This window comes from Leptonotus elevatus, chromosome 10, assembly GCF_054856555.1.
Source record: "Leptonotus elevatus isolate MCC_2025b chromosome 10, RoL_Lele_1.0, whole genome shotgun sequence".
Classification (NCBI taxonomy): domain Eukaryota; kingdom Metazoa; phylum Chordata; class Actinopteri; order Syngnathiformes; family Syngnathidae; genus Leptonotus; species Leptonotus elevatus.
The window spans coordinates 11835416-11855259 of record NC_141248.1 but is presented as its reverse complement, the minus strand read 5'-3'; the positions used below and the strand labels follow the sequence as shown (position 1 = coordinate 11855259).

At 40.6% G+C, this 19844-nt stretch overlaps 1 protein-coding gene across 1 annotated transcript in view; it reads right to left on the bottom strand.

The window, feature by feature from the left end:
* rassf5 (Ras association domain family member 5) overlaps positions 1–18999 on the bottom strand; it is a 40839-nt gene extending 21840 nt beyond the window's left edge. The window contains exon 1 of the mRNA XM_086087557.1: positions 18176–18999. Within this exon, the coding sequence (XP_085943683.1) occupies positions 18176–18926 (751 nt within the window). The 5' untranslated portion in view covers positions 18927–18999. The remainder of the gene's footprint in view (positions 1–18175) is intronic.
* Positions 19000–19844: the final 845 nt, after the last annotated feature.

The window sequence follows — 19844 nt, the reverse complement described above, 5'->3', positions numbered from 1 at the left end:
GTTTCTGCCTTTCTGTCCAATTTCTGGCTATTTTATGGTCATAATATGGTAATTTCCTGACTCTCTTCTAACTGTTTTAAAGATATATTTTTTAAAACATTTTCCTGCCTTTTTTTGCTATTAATTTTATGACATTTTTGGCAATTTGGGGGAAATTTATAGGTAATTTAAAAAAATTTGTTTTGGACATTTTTGATGGATGTTTTTTTTTATGTTTTCTTTTCTGCCTTTAAAAAAAATCTCTGCCATTTTTGGGCAATTTGACGTTTTTTCTGCTTTCTTCCTCTTTTTTTGGTCATGGTCACATTTTGGACTTTTTTAGGTGTTTGTTAAAACTTTTTCTGACTGACTTTTTTTTTTAAAGATTTATTTTATTTAAACAAATTATATATATATATATATATATATATATATATATATATATATATATATATATATATATATATATATATATATAATATCCACAAAATGTTAGAGATCCACAGGGAGCCCCAGGAGAGGGACTAAAGAGTCACATGTGGCCCTAGCGTCGCAGGTTGCAGACCCCCTGCAATAAACACGCACAAATCCAAAACAACGACAAAATAATTATCTGGTGATAACATCAATATGTTTCAGGGGCTATGATACTTGTATTAGTGTAGTGTATGCAGTTTGAATTGATCCACTTTGTTATGTGCATACACAGCGGGTGTAGTTCAGCCTTTGAGAATGTTAATGCACCCACATGTCTGCAAAGGTCAGTGAGGCGTGTTGACAATTTTGTTTGTTCCCACTGTGTCATGTCTTTGACAGAGTGTTGTTGTTTTTTTTGTAGTGTGAGAACTCTGTGAGGGATTTCTGGGGGAAAGTTCTGTTGTTATGCAAACAAAGAAACCTGACATTCAGATGAGAAAAGACCAGTTCTGCTCAACCACACTGGAGTCAAGTTTCAGTTTCATGTCCACTTTTTTCCCCCCCACGCAACTCTTCATTATGTCACTAATATTTCAGCGTGGATTTTCCTGCAATCATATTGACAGGATAAAATCCAAATAAGTGTCACTTTTCATCATTAGTTAGTTTTTATATGTAGGATATACAATATGGATGGGTCATGCCAATGTTGTTAGTGACTATATTACGCTGACCCCAATGCCCCCAACCACCACCATCTACGCCACCACACACACACATCCCTCCGATCGCTCCAGTCAGACCACTTCTAAATGGACCGAGTCTCCAGACAGAGAGAAGTGATGATGTAGATTGACAATGAAAGAAAAAGGCAACACAATGAGACGAGGTTGTGTCGGGGTCACAACATTACCTGCGCAATCTAACAAGATCCCAAGAAACAGCTGTAGTAACAAACACAGTAATAATGTGCTGTAATTAAGTACTTTACTAAGCCTCGTTAGAGAAGCGGAATAACGAAAGCATCATGCTATACATTAACAAAATATGAATTGACCACATTACATTACAGTAAGTCCCTCGGGTGCATACCTGAAACTAGTCTCCTTCCCAGAACTCTTTCCTGATTCTGATCTAAAAACTGCAAAACATTCAACATTTCTTGACCAATAAATCAATCAAATAAAATCTGTGGCATTTAAAAATCTTTGAACAAATAACTTTAAGGATGAAGTGTCAGAAGATGATATGCAGTTCCTTGTGATAATGTAAGATGCAGAATTATAATATACTGTATATGTTATGGAATACTTTGTGTGGGAGACCAAGAAGCAGACAATTTCCATGATCGACTCCGGATGTGACGAGGGAGTGAACGAGGACTGTGGGTGGTGTGAGGGGAAGTACGTGGGTGACTACTGTTCGGCAGATGGAAGATGAAGTATACAGATATGATATTTACAAGACCAGAAAAGCATGTGCTGTTGAGGATGACACACAAAGGGTGTATTTTGTACTACGGTATCAAGAAACCTTCTAATTTCATCACTGACAATTTGTGCGAGGACCAGGATTTGGTAAATAAACGCGAGTTGGGAAGGCGGAGGAATGATAGAGCTGGGTGTCAGCAAGGACATTTTATTTACAGATTTTGAATTTACGAAGAATACTGACAAAGGGAAGAAAGTCAATTAGGAACAAATGAGGCCCTAGAACGGAACCATGAGGAACACCGGTAGAAATCAAGTTTTCAGACAAATTTGAAATAGTTTATAATACACCCAATGTGCATGTATATACTGTATGCACGTGTGTGTAAACTGCACTCAGCTTGTCTCTATGGATGTCTAAGTGGAACATTTCAAGACATACATATCTCTGATTTCACAAACTCTCCGCTCTCATAGTTCCTTTGGAAGCCTGAGGAGTCGGAATGTTTTCCCATCAGCCAAATCTTCCGTAATGTGAGATGGCGTGTTTAAGAAGCAGGGACGGAAAGACTGGGGATAACTGCTGTTATATATATTTTTGATATATAAACAGTACAGACAGTAGGTGTGGGACACATACGGGAGGGGAAAGATGGAGATTAGCCCGCTTCTTGGGGTCACGGAGGATGTCTGTATGATACCAGATAGCGACATGATGCGTTGTTGTTTCACCATATCTGGGTGAGGAGGGAGGGGTAAATCCGAGGTTCGGCAACTCGAAATCAGGAGCGATGCTATTAACGCCGTAACTAATGAACCCAAAAGGGGTCTTATGAAGGAATTAAGAGCAGCTTTTAGCCAGTCTGATCCCATCATCCTATCATAGCTCATTTAGAAGAGCTATCCATATTCTCGGCGCAGCTAATGCATTCCATCCTTTTACAACATCACAAGGAATTAAACTGATGCACTTACACATTGTTGCTTGCTGTCTTAATAAGCACTCACCTACCAAGCGTGAGGTAACAAAGTCTCCACTGTCTGTGGACGTGACATTCTATATTTTACTGATGCTCTTCAGCTTCCTGATTGCATCATCTTCCTCCCTGTCGATGCCGCCATATGTCTGCCAACAGATGTAGACTTCAGCGAGCAAACAAGAGCAGAATTTAATTGTGTTTGTTTGGGAAAGGATTTTTGCTGCCTGAGCTGCCAATGGATGCAGCTGAAGGCTCAAAGTGGTGCTTTCATGGGGGTGGGCGGGCGCTCGTCACACCACGACTTTTGGGGTTCATTTCACGGTGTAAATTCAGACATCATGAAAAGCTTTCGTGACGAGTACGTTAATCGAGACTGTAGTGCATTTTTTTTTGTTCAATTGAAACAGCTCATAGATGTCACACTATTTATATATTTGACTAACAATCACCTAGTTTACGTACGTCAATTAAAAGACATGATCCACTTTCATAAGGACCTGTAAAAGTGACCTGGACCTGTATTCCGGCCCATTAGTTAGTAGGGATCTAACAATATTGGCAATATTGTGATATCGCAATATTAAAATTGCCACAATATTGTCGCCATCATGTCACAATATTAAAAAAACAATTGTATTCCATTTGTGCAGTTTTAACACCCTCTGGTGGTTAATTCAATAGCGCAGTTTAATTTGAATTAGGAATGTTTTGGCCACTGTGGCAGTTTTCACTCCCGTAAATCAGTCATACCAGCAAATATTTTACAACATCTCCGTCGAAAAACATTACTTTTCGCCTGCTTCAGCTGAACACAGCATTTTGAATTACATAGACCATGATACTTTGCGCCGCTAAGCCAATATGAGCACGACAATACGTGACATGGCATGACGTGGCATGGCCAAGCCTATTTCTTTGTCACGCTTGTTATTATATATAATAAAAACACAATATTGTCCTTTTTTCCAAATATGAGTTTTATAGCGTATCATTAGCTTCTTTTTGTAATATCACCAACATCTCCACCAAATCGCGATAATTATCGTATCGTGAGGTTCATAATGTGATATCTATCGTATCGTGATGTTTGGATATCGTTACATCACTATTAGTTAGAGAATCATATGGGCATGTGCACTAACTGATTGTTTTCTGAGGCTTATCCAAAATTATCTTTGGAACATCCTTGAGGCATACATGAGTTTAAAGTCAATGTATGTAACGAGTGCGGTAAAGTAAATTGACTCAGTTACGACATATTATTTATGTAGCACAAACACGCACACTGAACACTAAGAATGTCTTCCTCTTTCAGACAGACTATCAATTTTCAGTTTTAACCCTCCAAATTGTTCCTAAGCAACATTTTTTGTCGGTTATAAAAACAAAAGGTTCCTTGGATGCAAAAGTTTCTACCAGTCAGTTCACGTCATCTGCAGTACACTTTGGAACTGTAAACCCTCATCTGGCCTGTGTTTCCAATGCAGAGTGTGTGGGTGGGCTGGTGACATCTATAGCGGGACATGACCACAGATTGAATCCCTTTCAAATTCTGTCAGCCAATCAGCTCCACCCTTTAGGTAAAGTATCACTTGTTGTACCCCAACAGTCGGGTAAACAAATGTAGTATTAGCAAGTGGCAACTTTTAAGATAAAACATAAGCTTGAGACTAAGTATAACTTCAGGTTTCAAGGTTTAAAAGTTATTAGTTAATGCCAAGTTAACTTATCTCTACAAGTTAAATCAGAGATCAAAGTTCAGCAATTCACGGAGATAAAAAAACAGTTTTAACTCCTTTCAGCTCCCCGAGGGGTAGACACAATCCTTTCAACCAGTTATCTGAGTTACAGATGGAAAGTCTATGGGGAAAAGTCATGTAGGCCAATGCTTCATGCGGCGACACCATCCTTATAATTACACGGTTTGGCAACTATGTCACGTTAGCTTCAAAGCCTGCCGCTTTGCCTATAACCACGTTTTATTATAGCTCCATCAACCGACCGGTACTTTTTTTTAAATGTTTATTCTAGACTTGTTTATTAAACTCAGTATCACATGACGGTATAAACTTAGCCATCTCTATGGCAACCCAGCAGATATTTCTGCCAAGTCATAATGCCTGACCACAAAAGTCACCAACTTCAATCGTAGCATTTTAGAGAATTTCCCTAAAGTAGAACCAAGCAAGATTGTGTGTGTGTATGTGCGTGTGACAGAAGATAATTATAGGATAGCTCAAGAAGGAGGGAGCGCCGATGAACTGGGTTTCCTTACTGGGAGCGCCATCTAAAAATATCCATTATCTTCCTGCGGTAGCTTGTGCTATTGATCCTCTTTCTAAAGCCTTTTGTGGATGCAGCGTGACATCACTTAGGTGAGTCCCGTTTGCACAGCTGGGAGTGGGCGAGGGACACTCAAAAACACACAAGTGTGCTTGTTTTTAACTCCTGCATTGGAAGCCAACCAATAAATCTGCAGTGACCAGCATTTTTTTTTTGTGTGTGCTTTGAGTTACATGAGGCATTCATCAATCTGCTGTCCCAAGCTACATTAGTTGTTGAGCTGGATTGGGAAACAAGGGGAAAGATCGATGGCATGCAAGCAGGCATCCTGCTACAAATATGAAAGTCAATAGTTTCATTGGATTTTCCAGACGTAGTTAGCATGCGTTCTCGGTCTGTGTTGATTGCAGGTCTGTCTGCATTTATTTGTTCTGTGGACTGGACAATTCTGCTGATGCCAGCACATCTGTCCTCTTTGTGCAGGCTGTTCACACATGACGGTGCTCAGAAAGTGAGCAGAACAGTAGCAAATCCACAGATAGACCGACATGCACAGAGGGTCCAAATACTTTGGCCCGCAGCCACACAGACAAAAAAGTGTCCACTCATCACTTTCCGCCGTTGGGAAACAAATACCGACAAGTTTTCTGCTGCTTCTACCTGAGCTCCACTCTTGTGGTCCTACCTGAGGTGGGGAGCAGCGACCCGTTGGAGGCGGATCTCCGAAGGATCCTCAGCCCGTCGCTCCACGATCGAGACTTGGGCAGCCTCTTCAGAAGTCGTCCCAGCCGGCGCGACACCTGCCCGAAACAGGCGCCGCCGACTTCCCCCTCCGAGTCCCCCCGCGCCTCGTCCAGACGAAGAGACACCTGACCTAAGAATGTTCTGCCCCCCACCCTGCTCCCCCCTCCGTCATGCCCAGGTGCTATCTGTGCCATGGGCGGAGCATGGTGGCACCATCTGGAGGGCATGGTCCCGTAACCCTCGCTGGCCCTTCTCTGCTGCCCCCGCCTGCTCCTGTCCCCCAGAGGGCTGCCCCAACGCCAGCCCCCCCATGGCCCCCCTCTGCCATCCCAGCGCAGCCACTCTGCCACCGGTGCCACGCTTCGAACCAAGAGCCCCTTCTGCGCTCGCTCTGCCACCCCTCCGCCGGTCCTCCTCACCCCGCTAATGCTCTGTTGCCTCTCACTTTGCTCGGACCACCGAGCCCCGAGGTGCTACTTTTCCCTCCATGGTCCCGATTGCTGCGATATCAACGCTTCTCTCGCTCTCTGCCGGTCTGTACTGCAGCACCCACACTCTGCAGTGCTGTGCGGCTGGCTTAAAGAGACAGAGACCCCCGCATGCGATGACAGCGTCATTGTACAACAGACGCTTTCACCTTACACAAGATTGAGCTTGAATGACACTCTCGTCCCCTATTTGCAATGAGATCCATTTGCACTGATCCATCGGTGACAAAAGATGAATCGTCTCTAGCCTTTTTCTTGCTGGTTTTTTAGTGTGTCTGGTTATTAACAAGCAAGCCCTAAAAGCTAACAGAAGGGTTTACGCTGCAAAGGCGTGCATAGTTCACTATTTTCTGGCCTATCGCCGATCCCCAATCTTTAAAAAGTCTGACCTGGCCATCCTGGCATACATCTTCAATTTTCCAATCTAAAACATTGGAAAATACATGTGAAGCATTACAAACGGGTTGTTTGAACTGCACATGAAGGAGTTCTCTCAATTGAAAATTGAAACTCCTATTAGTCGTCTCACAGCAAAAGAGGACAGTGGCTGACTTTCAGACCTCTGTGGCGGGAGATGAGATCAGCTGAAGATTTATAGGTCACTTCTATTTTAAGGGATTGGCCGATCACCGATCCAAAATTAAGGAACATATGTCAAATACCGATCCTGGCCAATCGATTGGTACAGTCTTAACCTGGTAGTATAAGTACAACAAGTACTACTGCTACTACTACAGGTACTACAAATATTTCTACAAGTACATGTATGAGGGTCAATCAATAAATAAGGTGAATTTTTCGGCATAAGGACTTTTAATACAGATAGAAGCTAACTTTTTTATTATTATTATTTATTCATTATTTATTGAATGACCCTCGTACTACTACTACTACTAGAAGTACTACAAGTACTACTAATACTAATACTACAAGTATTACAAGTGCTACTTCTAAGAGGAATGTCTAAGATTGAAAAACTGAGTATAACCATTTTGGGGCAAAAATAAACTTAAATGTTTCGGTTAAACTAATATATATGAAAATGAATACTCAAAACATTAACTGTACACTTAAAGAAAGGTTTAGAGCAGCTGTTGCCAAGTTCCAACTTTTACTGAGCCAAATTATATATTTTACACCCCAAAAAAATCTCATTGCAAATGTCACAAAATATATACTGAAAGTAGGGGTGTGCATTTCTCCGCAAGACAATTCAATATATATATATATAATAATTGATAAGGTTCTCGATATATTTCAAAGTGGAACGATTCAGTTCGACTTTATGCACTTTCATGTTTAATTTTTTTTAAACTTTTTCCAGGTCAAATTGTTTTTAGTTACACTCCGAAATAAAAGTATTTTTTTTTTTCCACACAGATTTACTTTGTGTGAAATCGAGGTCTGTTTAATTAAGGGCAGTCACAAACTAATATTTCTCAAATTGATTACCCTATTGATTATTCCATTGATTACTCAATCAATGATAGCACAACTGAACAGAGTGGTTGGGAGTCGCCGCGCTACAGGTTCCACCATATGTTAATTTCACCTGTGCTCTCACTGTTTATTATAATCACAAAGCCTTAAGGTAGGATTTTCTGAGGAGTGCTTTTGCTTTGTCCTTCCGCAGTCCCACTATCCAACCACCAAGGGCAATCTAAATATAGAACGCCTGAACGTCTTACCAGTGTGCAGAGCACGGTGGCAACAAGGTCTCTATGCTCGTAACGTATCGTTCATCTCCTAACGTCAACTTGTCATTGCAGTTGTGAATACAAATAAAAACTCTACTGCATGATGGAAACTCCTCCCACGTACTGTTTAGTATTGGGAGAACAGACACACATGAACCATAACAGATGTTTAATGGAGGCAGTTGAAGGATGATAGTTTTTCATCCACGTTCGGTATTTTCTTTCTTACGGAAGACGGGTCAATTCTGGCGGAATGTTTTTAAAAAGGACATTCATCACTCGCCTGGCAAAGCTGCATTGGGACAGGAAGTTTTTGAGCCATTGAGCACATGCTTCGTTTGGGGGTTTCGTCCACGGTGAATGGCGCATTGTGGAGAAGCAATGTGGAACAGATGAGAGACTTGACCAAAACAAGGCTTTTACTGTGTAGACCAGGAGAGACCAAGGAAGAGATGGACTCAAAAAATGAAGACTACATCAAGATTACTTCAGGTGCTTCATAGAGAACACAGTTTCGGAAATGTACACCATGATTCAACACGTGTAGGACTAATTTCTGGACTTCATAGGAATTGTTAGCACATTTTCTTCTTCCTTTCTCTTTTCATTCTCAAATGTCAATGGTTTGAAAAAGACAGAACAATGGAAGCTGAATAGCACAATAGCAGTTAGCTTTGCTAGCTTCAGCTAGCCAGTCTTAAGATATGAATAGCAGTGGGACGAAGGAACTTGTGGCGAGGAAAGGGGGCAGTGGCGTGAAATGAAGCTTCATCCCGAAAATGTTATGCCCATTAATGTGCGTGCAGCAACTTTGTGACAACTTTATCACAACACGCACCACGATCACGACACTTTACAACAGTGTCGCAACATGTTCAAGGTCGCTCAACGTTCGCCAACAGTTTTAATGGGTTTTCTTGTTGAAAGGAAAATTTTAACATGTTCAAAATTTCCTTGCGATAAGAAAAAACATTAACATATTTGGCAAACGTTGCAACCTTGAACGAAACCCTGACGAGAAATCAACATTCGCCGCATCAGTGTGATCTGTACTTTAATAGTTGTACTTTTAATCATTCGTTTTCATTTGTTGCTATGCCGGTCCGTCAAAATATGTCTTTGGGTGAAACCTGTGATGAGTTATTAACATTGTTTTTTAGTTTTAAATTATATTTTAGCCGTTTATAATTTAGTTAACTCAGTATGGCTGTATGAATAGACCTGTATTCTTATCTGTGTTACTTTCATGAGAAAGAGCAACGGGTCTGTCTATTCATTCCGTAATCAGAGGGAGGTTCCGGGGAAGGGAGTCAGGCTTATTATTATTGTATTCTTTTAATCTGATTTATACCCATGGGAACGGATTTTCTTGTATCCAGTTGTAACCAGGTGTGTTGTGGGCTGACCTTTTTTTGAACCCTTTTTGTGAATAAATAACGATGTGAGCTGGAGAGAGGGAGCCACATCAGAACAGAGACATCGCTTGGATGAATTTGTCAATGTGGACCAGAAGCTTCTGGTAATTAAATCTTTGCAAAGGAACTCCTTCAACAGAATCTCACCATTCAGTTAATTGAACACGCAAAGAGTACAATACTTAATATTGTCTACTCTAACAAATGGTGACCGCCGACGCTGAATTATAACGAATGGTCTCCTCCGTTGAACCAAACGGATGGTGTTGTTGACGATTGAGCAGGCTGCGGCGTTCCCTGACGGGCGGAATTTCTGGCGCCATATTAATTCCGGTAAGTGGAGATCTTTATCCACGTAGAAGAAATTTTGTCTGTCTGGTCCGCTGCAGCTGGTTTTTTCGTCTTGCAAATTATCTAAATTTTAAAAGAGATCTGTGTGAACGAGTTGTAGTTTGATGTTGTGAGTTGTGATAATTCCGACGATATTGAACTACACACGTCGTGAGGCGGTGCATTGAAGTGCAGCCTGTAGATTATAGTATTGCGCTTCTGCTTTGGCAGTTTTTGGCCGATTTGAGGACTAAGTAACATAATTGTTCATGGCTCTTGGTGTGAAACGTCCTAAACACGTAATATTTTTTTTGTTTGAAAAAGCGCCTGTTTGAAATTGAACAGTATTGAGGGTCCAGGTTGATTACAGTAATAATTGGATTTGTGTTACTGTATTTGCAATCGAGAGATTACGTGTAACTTTTATTTTTTTGGCGCTTTTATTGTGGTTTGAGGTCAGGATTCCCGTTTGAATTTCTTTTGTTCCACGGTTGAGTTCGTTAGCACGTGATAAATTTCATTATTTAATAAAGCGCCTTGCAGAAATTTTGCAATAAAGGGAGAACAGTTTAGCTCAGCGGGATTGGGTAACCGCTGTGTATAAACGAGAGGTCACGTGATTCTTATGTGTGTCTGTGTGTGGCCATATGTGTTAACATATTGAACTATTAATATTGAAAGTGAGACGTCACTGTATTGAATCCGGAACTAAACATAAAAACTACAAACAAAAATGGAGGCGATTTCGACCCGGATACAGAATGGTTTGTCCTGAATGCGCTTCCGGTTCAGCGAAAAATAAAAGCGTCGATGAACAATGAAAAAACGAACTATGGATCGATTGTATACAAAGCTTTCGCTGGACAAAATGGTATGTCAGACTTTTGTATTTTCTTTGTTGGTAATGGAAAAAGGCTGAATTTGATGCTAAAATGACTCCAGCATTTGTGGAGCAGTTTACGGATGGGTTGTTCAAAGTTACCAGTTTATTGAAATCACCGTATAAAACTGCAGTTTAAATGCTATAAGATTTGTAGACAACGAATTGAAGGAATAACACCGTTTATTTTTTATTTTTATTTTATAATGACTGAAGAGTGTGTGCGTATGCATTTGAGTGTGTGACCTAGCTTCTAAAAAAAAGGTGGGGGTTTGTAAGTGAGAAGTGTGCATATGGGGATTTTGTTTGTTTTTCTTTAATATTTTAACTAAGTTTGGTGTTGTTTTGTGTGAGATGATACTGTTGTGATAGTGGCGTTTGTTTTATTAATGGGAATATGATAAAATAGGTTTTGCGATTTATAATGTTAAGATTCCTCCCCCCCCCCCCCTTCCCCCGTTTCTAGGTTAGAAAAAAAGGTGGGGGCTGAGCTGTGCGCTGTGAGCATAATGTGTCCTCGTAATGGGACTCTTTTTTTGTCAAAATGGTAAGAGAGGAATGATAAACAATATAAAATAAGTAATAGTATTTGAAAGATATTGTTGAGTTTTTGAAAAAAGCTAATAAATCTTTATATTTTAATGATTGATGACGATGGTTAATTTGTTAACTTTCCCTTTTCGGGACAAATGAATAAAGAGTAATGATAAAATAATGGCATTTTGTTTGAGAGTTGATATAATTATGCCTACATCTTTATAGCTGTGGCTGGAAGTAAGATAGTTGAGTAAGGAGTTATGAAATTGACATGTTGATAATGATTTTTAATATTTGTTTTTTCTCTGAGTGTGTCATTTCAGAAACTGATGTTTGAGTTCCAAGGCAGATGAGGGTTTGATGGCCTTCACTGATTACAAACTGCGAACGGGATGCGCCCCAGCTGCTGATACGTTGTATGGCTAGTAGCTATTTGAAGGGGTAATGAAAAAAAAAAAAAAAGAGAAATGAATAAAGAGGCTGTGTTTTTTACGAAACATTTTTGAGAAAGCAGGGAGTGAACTGTCTTGCTATGATCCCATATCCTCAGTCTGGCATTTTTAAAGCATTGTATCATAATGTGCATTTTTTGATCAGGTGAGCTCTCAGAAAGACTGTGTGTCATCGGATCCACATTGCAGACAGCGTCTGAATGGATGTGGCAGAGGTCAAAGGTCAAGAGCCGCAGAGCAACAGTCTTCTCGTCCTGTGCCTAAGAAAAACATGATGTTCAAATTCCTCAATGCCCAGTGACTGTGTATACGCCTCATTCTAGTGACTTCTCCCCTATGGCTGTTTTGCATCCAGAGGAAATCTAAATGCCTGCTTTGAACATTGCTGCCACAACAGCCGCCATGCTGGCCAGGACTGAACATTGACAACAGCTGCCGTCCTGCCTTTTGCTGGGGGTCTGGACAAAGAAAGTTGGTGGTCGGAATGAGATGTGATCCATTCAGTAAAATGCTACATGGTGATATGCAAGGCATTTTAATGTATTGAGTGGGGAACTGTGATCTATAGCAAGATATTTCAGAAAATTGAAAACGACATATGTAAATTTGAAATGAGGGATTGAGAAAATTTATTTCAATCTATAGCCTACTAAATTTTTGCCTATATTTTTGGGAGAATCAGTTTCTGAATTGGTACAATGGGAATTTTATTAATATGTTATGATATGATATATTTTTATTTTCCCCGCGAGGAACTTTTTTGGACTTCGTCCAGCTGCAGCTATAGTATAAAATAAATAATAGAATAGAATAAGTAGTAACGAGTAAAAGACTAACTAAGAGTTTGATGGCTAAATTAGATTTTTTTTTTTTAACAGCACTGTGATTTATAAATCCCAGAAATATTTTGTGTGCTGTGTTTTTTATGAGCCCCGCTAATATGTGAAAGATTAGATTTTATCCTCAGCCCCACTAATCTGTAAAAGAGGTGAGGTTGATTAGCAGTTTAAATAATTTTTGGGACTCTAGGAGAATTAGAGTAATATGGTTATCTCTATTTTTTATGGCCCCAAAGTCATCATATATTAGTGTCTTAAGTTGTATCTGCTTATGTTTAGTTTTATAGTGTTTTGTAGCTCTTTTGTTTATCTCATAGCCTGATTTAGAGGGTTGAGTTATTTATGACGTCTTTTGAGTCATGGGGTCTCTATTTTGTCCTCCCTTTATCTTGACGTGTTTGAAAAAATCAGTGGATCTTTGTCAAATGAGGGAGTTTATGTTTAAGAATTTAACCAATGTAGACGAGTTAGAAAATTAAAATCAAACTTAAAAACGAAATTAAAAAGGTTGTGGGGTATCGGCCTACACTCCAATTGACAGGATGAGTTTGAAAATGATAATCCACAGTTTGAAGAAATCTATCAGAGGAAATCGATCGCAAAGTAAGTCTGAAGCAAGCAAGGACAATAATGCATATTCGCCGAATGAAGGTAATTATATTATATTATATCTTTTATTTTAGAATCACATTTGAAAAATGTAATGTTTGGAGCCCAGTGTTTGCAAAAGAGTATAGATAATATGAATATATGTGAGTTTTTCCCAGCATGCCAGGATTCGGCCGGTCATGGGATTCTGGGAAGAGAATAAGAGATATGAAAGGCACAGTTATGCAAATTTAGAACAAATTTAGTCATGGTAAAAAATTACCTATTATTGAATAAAACCTATTTGAAAGATAAATATTTATAAGCTCTGTCTTATATTAATGAATGAGCGAATGTCATTCAACTCAATCAAGGGCTGGGCTCTATTTTAATGTCACAAAAATAGATATTTTCCTGTTCCAACAGCACAGGACCTACGGATCTTAATCAAATAACATTTATTAATCCCAACTAACAAAAACTATCAGGGTTTTTTCCTCCAAATAAAATTTATGTGAGTTTATGAGAAACTAAAAATGAAAAGTTTTTGCACTCAGGAGAACGGCCCCAGGGGGTTGGTGAGGAAATCTTGTGCAGTTCTCTGCACAGAGAAAATTCCACATCTGGTCTACAAGGCTTCCAGAGACGTGCCAGGCTCGGCCATCTCATCAACTGATGCTCTCAGGTTGAAAGGAGAGACGAAATTCCACAACTGGAGCATCAATCTTATCACCTCCGACCTGGAGCCACGTCAGCTGACCCAGTGATCGTTTTGGAGCGGCCGTTCCGGAGCTGCCGTTTGAGGACATCAGTCAACGGATCAAGAGCAAGTGCCTTTTCTTGGGCAATCATTCCTTTGATCAGTCACATTTTGGGCAGAATAATCCCAGGTGACGAATCGAAGAATTTGGGTAGTCTACCCCAAATTCTTAAAGAAGAGACAAACTATGGCGACACTCTTTTCATTAAAAAAAAAAAAGACCTTCAAAGAACTTCATCACAAGATGGCTTCAAAGAACACATATTCGTCTGCCGATACATAGCGACACTTTTCAATGAACAACATTTTATGTTAAGCCTCACATATGCTATGCTTATTCCACTAAAAATCTTTTAAATGTATCAAATTGTTTTTTAATGTCATATGATTGCTAAATTACCTCCTCTTTTGCTAAAGGGATGTTTTAAGGATAATTATTTTTATCACACAACCATTGAAAAAAAAAAAATGTTTTAATGTGTTGAGCTCTTAAGAGCTCAAATGAGGGAATGATGAGTTATTAACATTGTTTTTTAGTTTTAAATTATATTTTAGCCGTTTATAATTTAGTTAACTCAGTATGGCTGTATGAATAGACCTGTATTCTTATCTGTGTTACTTTCATGAGAAAGAGCAACGGGTCTGTCTATTCATTCCGTAATCAGAGGGAGGTTCCGGGGAAGGGAGTCAGGCTTATTATTATTGTATTCTTTTAATCTGATTTATACCCATGGGAACGGATTTTCTTGTATCCAGTTGTAACCAGGTGTGTTGTGGGCTGACCTTTTTTTGAACCCTTTTTGTGAATAAATAACGATGTGAGCTGGAGAGAGGGAGCCACATCAGAACAGAGACATCGCTTGGATGAATTTGTCAATGTGGACCAGAAGCTTCTGGTAATTAAATCTTTGCAAAGGAACTCCTTCAACAGAATCTCACCATTCAGTTAATTGAACACGCAAAGAGTACAATACTTAATATTGTCTACTCTAACACCTGTCAGGAGCACAAAAATATTTATGGACCACTGTTCTGTGCTGCACAAATATCAGACATCATTGATTAACTGCCTTCAACTCGACTTTCATCATATTATAAGTGACTACAGAAAGATACCGTAGCTACTCAACAGAGGTGGCAAATCCAGGTCCAGAAAGTATAAACCCTGCCACAGTTTGGCTTTAGCCCCGGGTGCTAGCTAGCTAGCTAGCTCCATTGGTAGCCGTTTACCTGCTAGAGATTTAGTTAGAAACCCTGCCACAGTTTGGCTTTAGCCCCAGGTGCTAACTAGCTAGCTCCATTGGTGCTCATTTACCTGCTAGAGAGCTAGCTAGCATCAGGGGCTAAAGCCCAACTGTGGCAGGGTTCTTACTTTCTGTACTTGGATTTGCCACCTCTGTTGCTCAACCCGTTATGACATCATGATACTTTTGCCTTTGATCATTTAAGGCTATTTTATCAATGTGCAGTAGTTGGCAACATATTTGTACACTTCCATGACAAAGAATGGATAATTGAGTTGGGGAGGAATTCGATTTATAAATAAACATTATAGGAAAATACAATGTTGATCAACGTACAGTATAAGCAGTACTGTCCGTGTTTACTATACAAACACCTAATTAAACCTTACAGGTGCTAAATGGTGCCACAACAGCATGTGCCCCTCAAAGGCTTAATTAAATACAAATGTGACATCTGACTCGTCTGCCATGCCTGTAATCCCAGTCTCTCCATCCATCAGACATAATCCCAGGCAGGAGACACATAGCAGGGATTAGCAGGGAACTGGATGCCACTCAACCCCCCCCCCCCCCTCCTCCTCCTCTTCCTCCTACCCTGCCTTTTCAAACGTAGTATAAACTGATGTTAAAAACAAGCTATGGACTTCATTGTGGCGAGCGAGGAGACACAACATGGACAAAAGACAAAGACTCATCACGCTCTTTTTGCAAAATGATTGTTTTGGGTCGCAAGAACTCCCGACGCTATCCCTGTTATTTCATGGGTGTAGTTGAAAGTGGATCATGCGTGCATGCATGGCAGTTTCTATTTTGGTTCTCTCAAGCCGCAAAAATATCCAGAAACGTGGACATTTATGTTACCCCATATGGCTGCACATCCACGTCTAATGTTTTTGAGAGTGGGCCGTTTATTCTTAGCAGCTGGGATTTTAAATATATATTTTAAAACTAGAACTTTTTTTTCGTGTGTTCCGAAGAAACTCATGACCGACAGTAATCTCTGCACTCGCTTGACTGGGCGGCCACTTGCTGATGGAACATTAAATCAGACAGCCCCGCAGCACTGCGGACCCTCTCGCTAGGCTTTGCTTGCCTTCTACATTGCATCGCTTCTGACTCGCATACTTTTTGCTTTCATATCCTATATCTGTGACACTGCTTATGTGGATATGGAAAAAAAAACCTCTTAAATAAAAGTATAGTTAGGAATATGAATTGTTAAGTGTTTTGGGATATTTTCAAAAATCTGTACAAGTAAAATTTAGTGACACACACGGCTTGCATACATTTCCACCGACACAGTCTGTCCAAAGACATAGAGACACGGTGACCCAATTGGCTTGAGCGAGGCGGTACAGGTGTTTGTGATGTCAGCAGTTACCACGTGACCCCATCGCAACACTTCCAACATGTTCGCCAGACTGCAAATAAATAGGCCCCATTTAAAATGGTTGATTCTGGAATGCACAAGACAACGCATCACTCAAGTTAGACGGCAAAACAAAACCGCCATTTTCCCTCTTTTTCTCTTTAAACAAGAGCCGTAAATCCGGCAGCCAGAACAAGGAGGCAAAGCTGGAAGGACACGATAATGAGCTTTCCATGGGTAAATGTTTGGCAGCATCTGTGGAGCAAAATGTCAGCTACCAAAACAACAAGCGACTACTTGTGCTCCTTACTTTGGGATCAGAGGCTGCAAGTGCACATACTGGAATGCACGCATATTGAATATCAATTAGCGTTGCAACATTTGAGGATTTTGAAATGCCTACGAGTATATGGAAAGCCTTTTGATTTTTAACCTGTAGAACAACAATGGGCACACTAGTAAAGCGACTGTCTCATCCCCGCACTACTAAAGCCGTTTGAGCATTTTGTCAATATCCTTGATATTCAGATAAGCCTATGTGATGGTACGCTCTTTGTCCTCAAATGCAATACAATTCAGCGCACTAGTAGAATGACTACGGCACGCTATTTGAGCAACTGTGACCTTCTAGCACCTATTTTTATCTACTAGTAAATGGAGAGTCACCTGAGCATTTATTAAAAATCCTTGATCTGTATCTTAAGGTCTATGACATGTATAAGTGTGTGCTTTATCCTAACTAGTAAGACAGCACACTAGTAGAACAGCACGCTAGTAGAGTGACTTCGTCCTACTAATTCTGTTTTTTCACTACTAGTAGTGCCACTTTTGACCTGCTAGTATTATGCACAGCTGTCCAAGAATACATTTGATTTTTAAGGTCTATGTACTAATAATTAAGCTCTGTGTCCTCACTAGTGTATCCTCGCTATAATAACTATGTTGCTAGTAATTTCCCTACCACTATAATAGTAACTATGTTACTATTAGTATGACAACCTTTGTTTTCAGTATGTTCTCACTTAGTAGTAACTATATGTTACTAGTAGAAACTTCACTACTAGTGATTTCACTACATCAATTGCTACTATTATGAAAATCGTGGCCTCACTACTTGTAACCTAGTAAATTCACTACTAGTACTACTTTACTAGTATGAAGCTCTTTGTCCTCAGTACTAGTAATTTCAGTACTAGTAGTACAATTTTTGTCCTCAGTATGTCCTCACTATTAGTAACTACTACTAGTAGTAGTAGTAGCAACTACATTACTAGTATGAAGCTCTTTGTCTTCAATACTAGTAGTAACTTCATTACAAGTACTAGTAGTAAGTTGACTACTACTAATTGTTGCTAGTATAAAAATCTTTGTCCTCACGTTTATGTCCTCACTACTAGTAACTTCAGTACTACTACTAGTAACAAGTACATTAATAGTAGTATGAAGTGCTTTGTCCTTATCAGTACATTACATGTACTAGTGGTATTTTCACTAGTAGTTACTAATTTCACTACTACTAGTAATTGTTACTCGTATAAAATACGAGTAACTACATTATTGGTACTGATTTAATTTCACTACTACTAGTAACTGTGTTACTACTGTGAAGCGCTTTGTCCGCACTGTTAAGTGACGTCCTCGCTACTCGTTATATATAGTGTGGCAAAACTGTGCACTAGTTGACGATCGCTTGCTACTAGTACTGCACGAGCCTGCACACATCGAGACCATTGTAGTACTCACTTTGGCACTCGAGGGCCTGTGCGGTAATCTGACGGCTGCAAGCGTCGCACCAGTCCTGCGTAACGGCCTTGGCTTCGAACCGGTGTCCCGCGCCCTTGTCTGCCGTCAGCCGGCGTTCCGACCCCCGCGGGAAGATGGCCCAGGCCTCTCTGCGGGGTGGCTCGTTTCGGGCCAACCTCACCACTCCGGTCCTGCCTTGCGTGAGGCGCTCCAGAGGAAGACCACCGCTCTCGTCCCTGGCTGACACGGAGCTAAATAAGCTCGGGTGTGCGACGTCTTTGTTGGTATGGTCCCGTCCGCTGTGTAAAAGCTGCCGGTGGCGTGCAGACAGCGACGCGTTGTTCGTGACATCGACTGGAGAGCTCTGGAGCGCAGCCTCTGCGTTGCAGTCCGTGACCGCGAACCCGGCGTGAGCGACTCTCCCGGCCGGGGAGCGCCAGTCGAAGCGCACGCCGCCCTGCTGCTCGGCCCGGTTCGGGCTACGTGGCGAAGCGGGCGCAGACGAAGCTCCTCGGCACCCGCCGGTTACGACTGTCGTATCGCCCGCTGGTCCTGCAGGCAAATGACATATCCCGGCTTGGTTCGGAGCGGTGACGGATACGCATCTCCTCAACATCATTTTCTCCCAGGAAGACTTCCTTGGAAGGGTGATTTTCTTCCTGCCGGCGGCCGGTTTGAAGACTCGAAGCAGAGGTTCCGAGTCCAGCCTGTGCTGGGCCGAGTGTTGGCCCACCACACTCGCAGAAGCCATTGCGACTGCTAACTGCTTGATGTGTCTGCCGTGTTGTGCTCCCTCCGTGCCTTGAATGTTGACTCAACTCGCGCCTGACACCAGCGCGTCGCCGTGACGTCACCAGCCCGCAACAGTGCTTCGAAACCTATGCGCGCGCTCCTACATAAGTGACGTGAACGCGCTTGGAGTCAGTTCCTCCGCTCAAAACCAAAAGTGAAACACTAAACTTTATCACTCTTAATTAGAAAAATTTCCATAATATGGATATCCCTGCAGCCCACAACGACAAACTGGTTTCTCGTGGTTCTGATAGCTCTTAACGCAACAACTGTTTGGTTATTATTGGTGGGAAGCAGGGACGACGTGCATATACTTTTTGGGGTTCAAGTGAGAAAAATGGCACTTAATAACCGACTGCACCTGCAGGTAGAGGTATATGGTGAAGAAATAATTTTCAAATATAGCATCACAATGTGTTTATTTTGCACAATATATCATTTCATTATTGACTCTTTGAGCTATTGTAAAAAAAAAAAAAAAAGTTTTTAAAAAGCGTAAAAAAACAACAACCGTATTCTGTTTTGAATCAAATAATGGTTGATATTTAATTCTGACAATTCACAAAATCTTAACTACCGCCCTAGAACAAGACATCGCCTTCGAAAATGGTTTTGCTTCTCCAAATCAATAACACCTGTCCGCTAGTATAAACCCAATAATGCCTGGCCACCTGACTGTGGCAAGTAAACAAAAACACACTCCCCCTTAGTGGTTGGAGGCAATTGTAAATATATGCAAATTACTATATTTTAATTAATTCGCTCACAATTTACATATCAATTCAGCGTTTTGAACATTACAATGAGCGTGGCAACACGTTTTAACTAGCTCTTAAACAACATAGTGTGACACAGTGACATGTAAGATGATTTACCA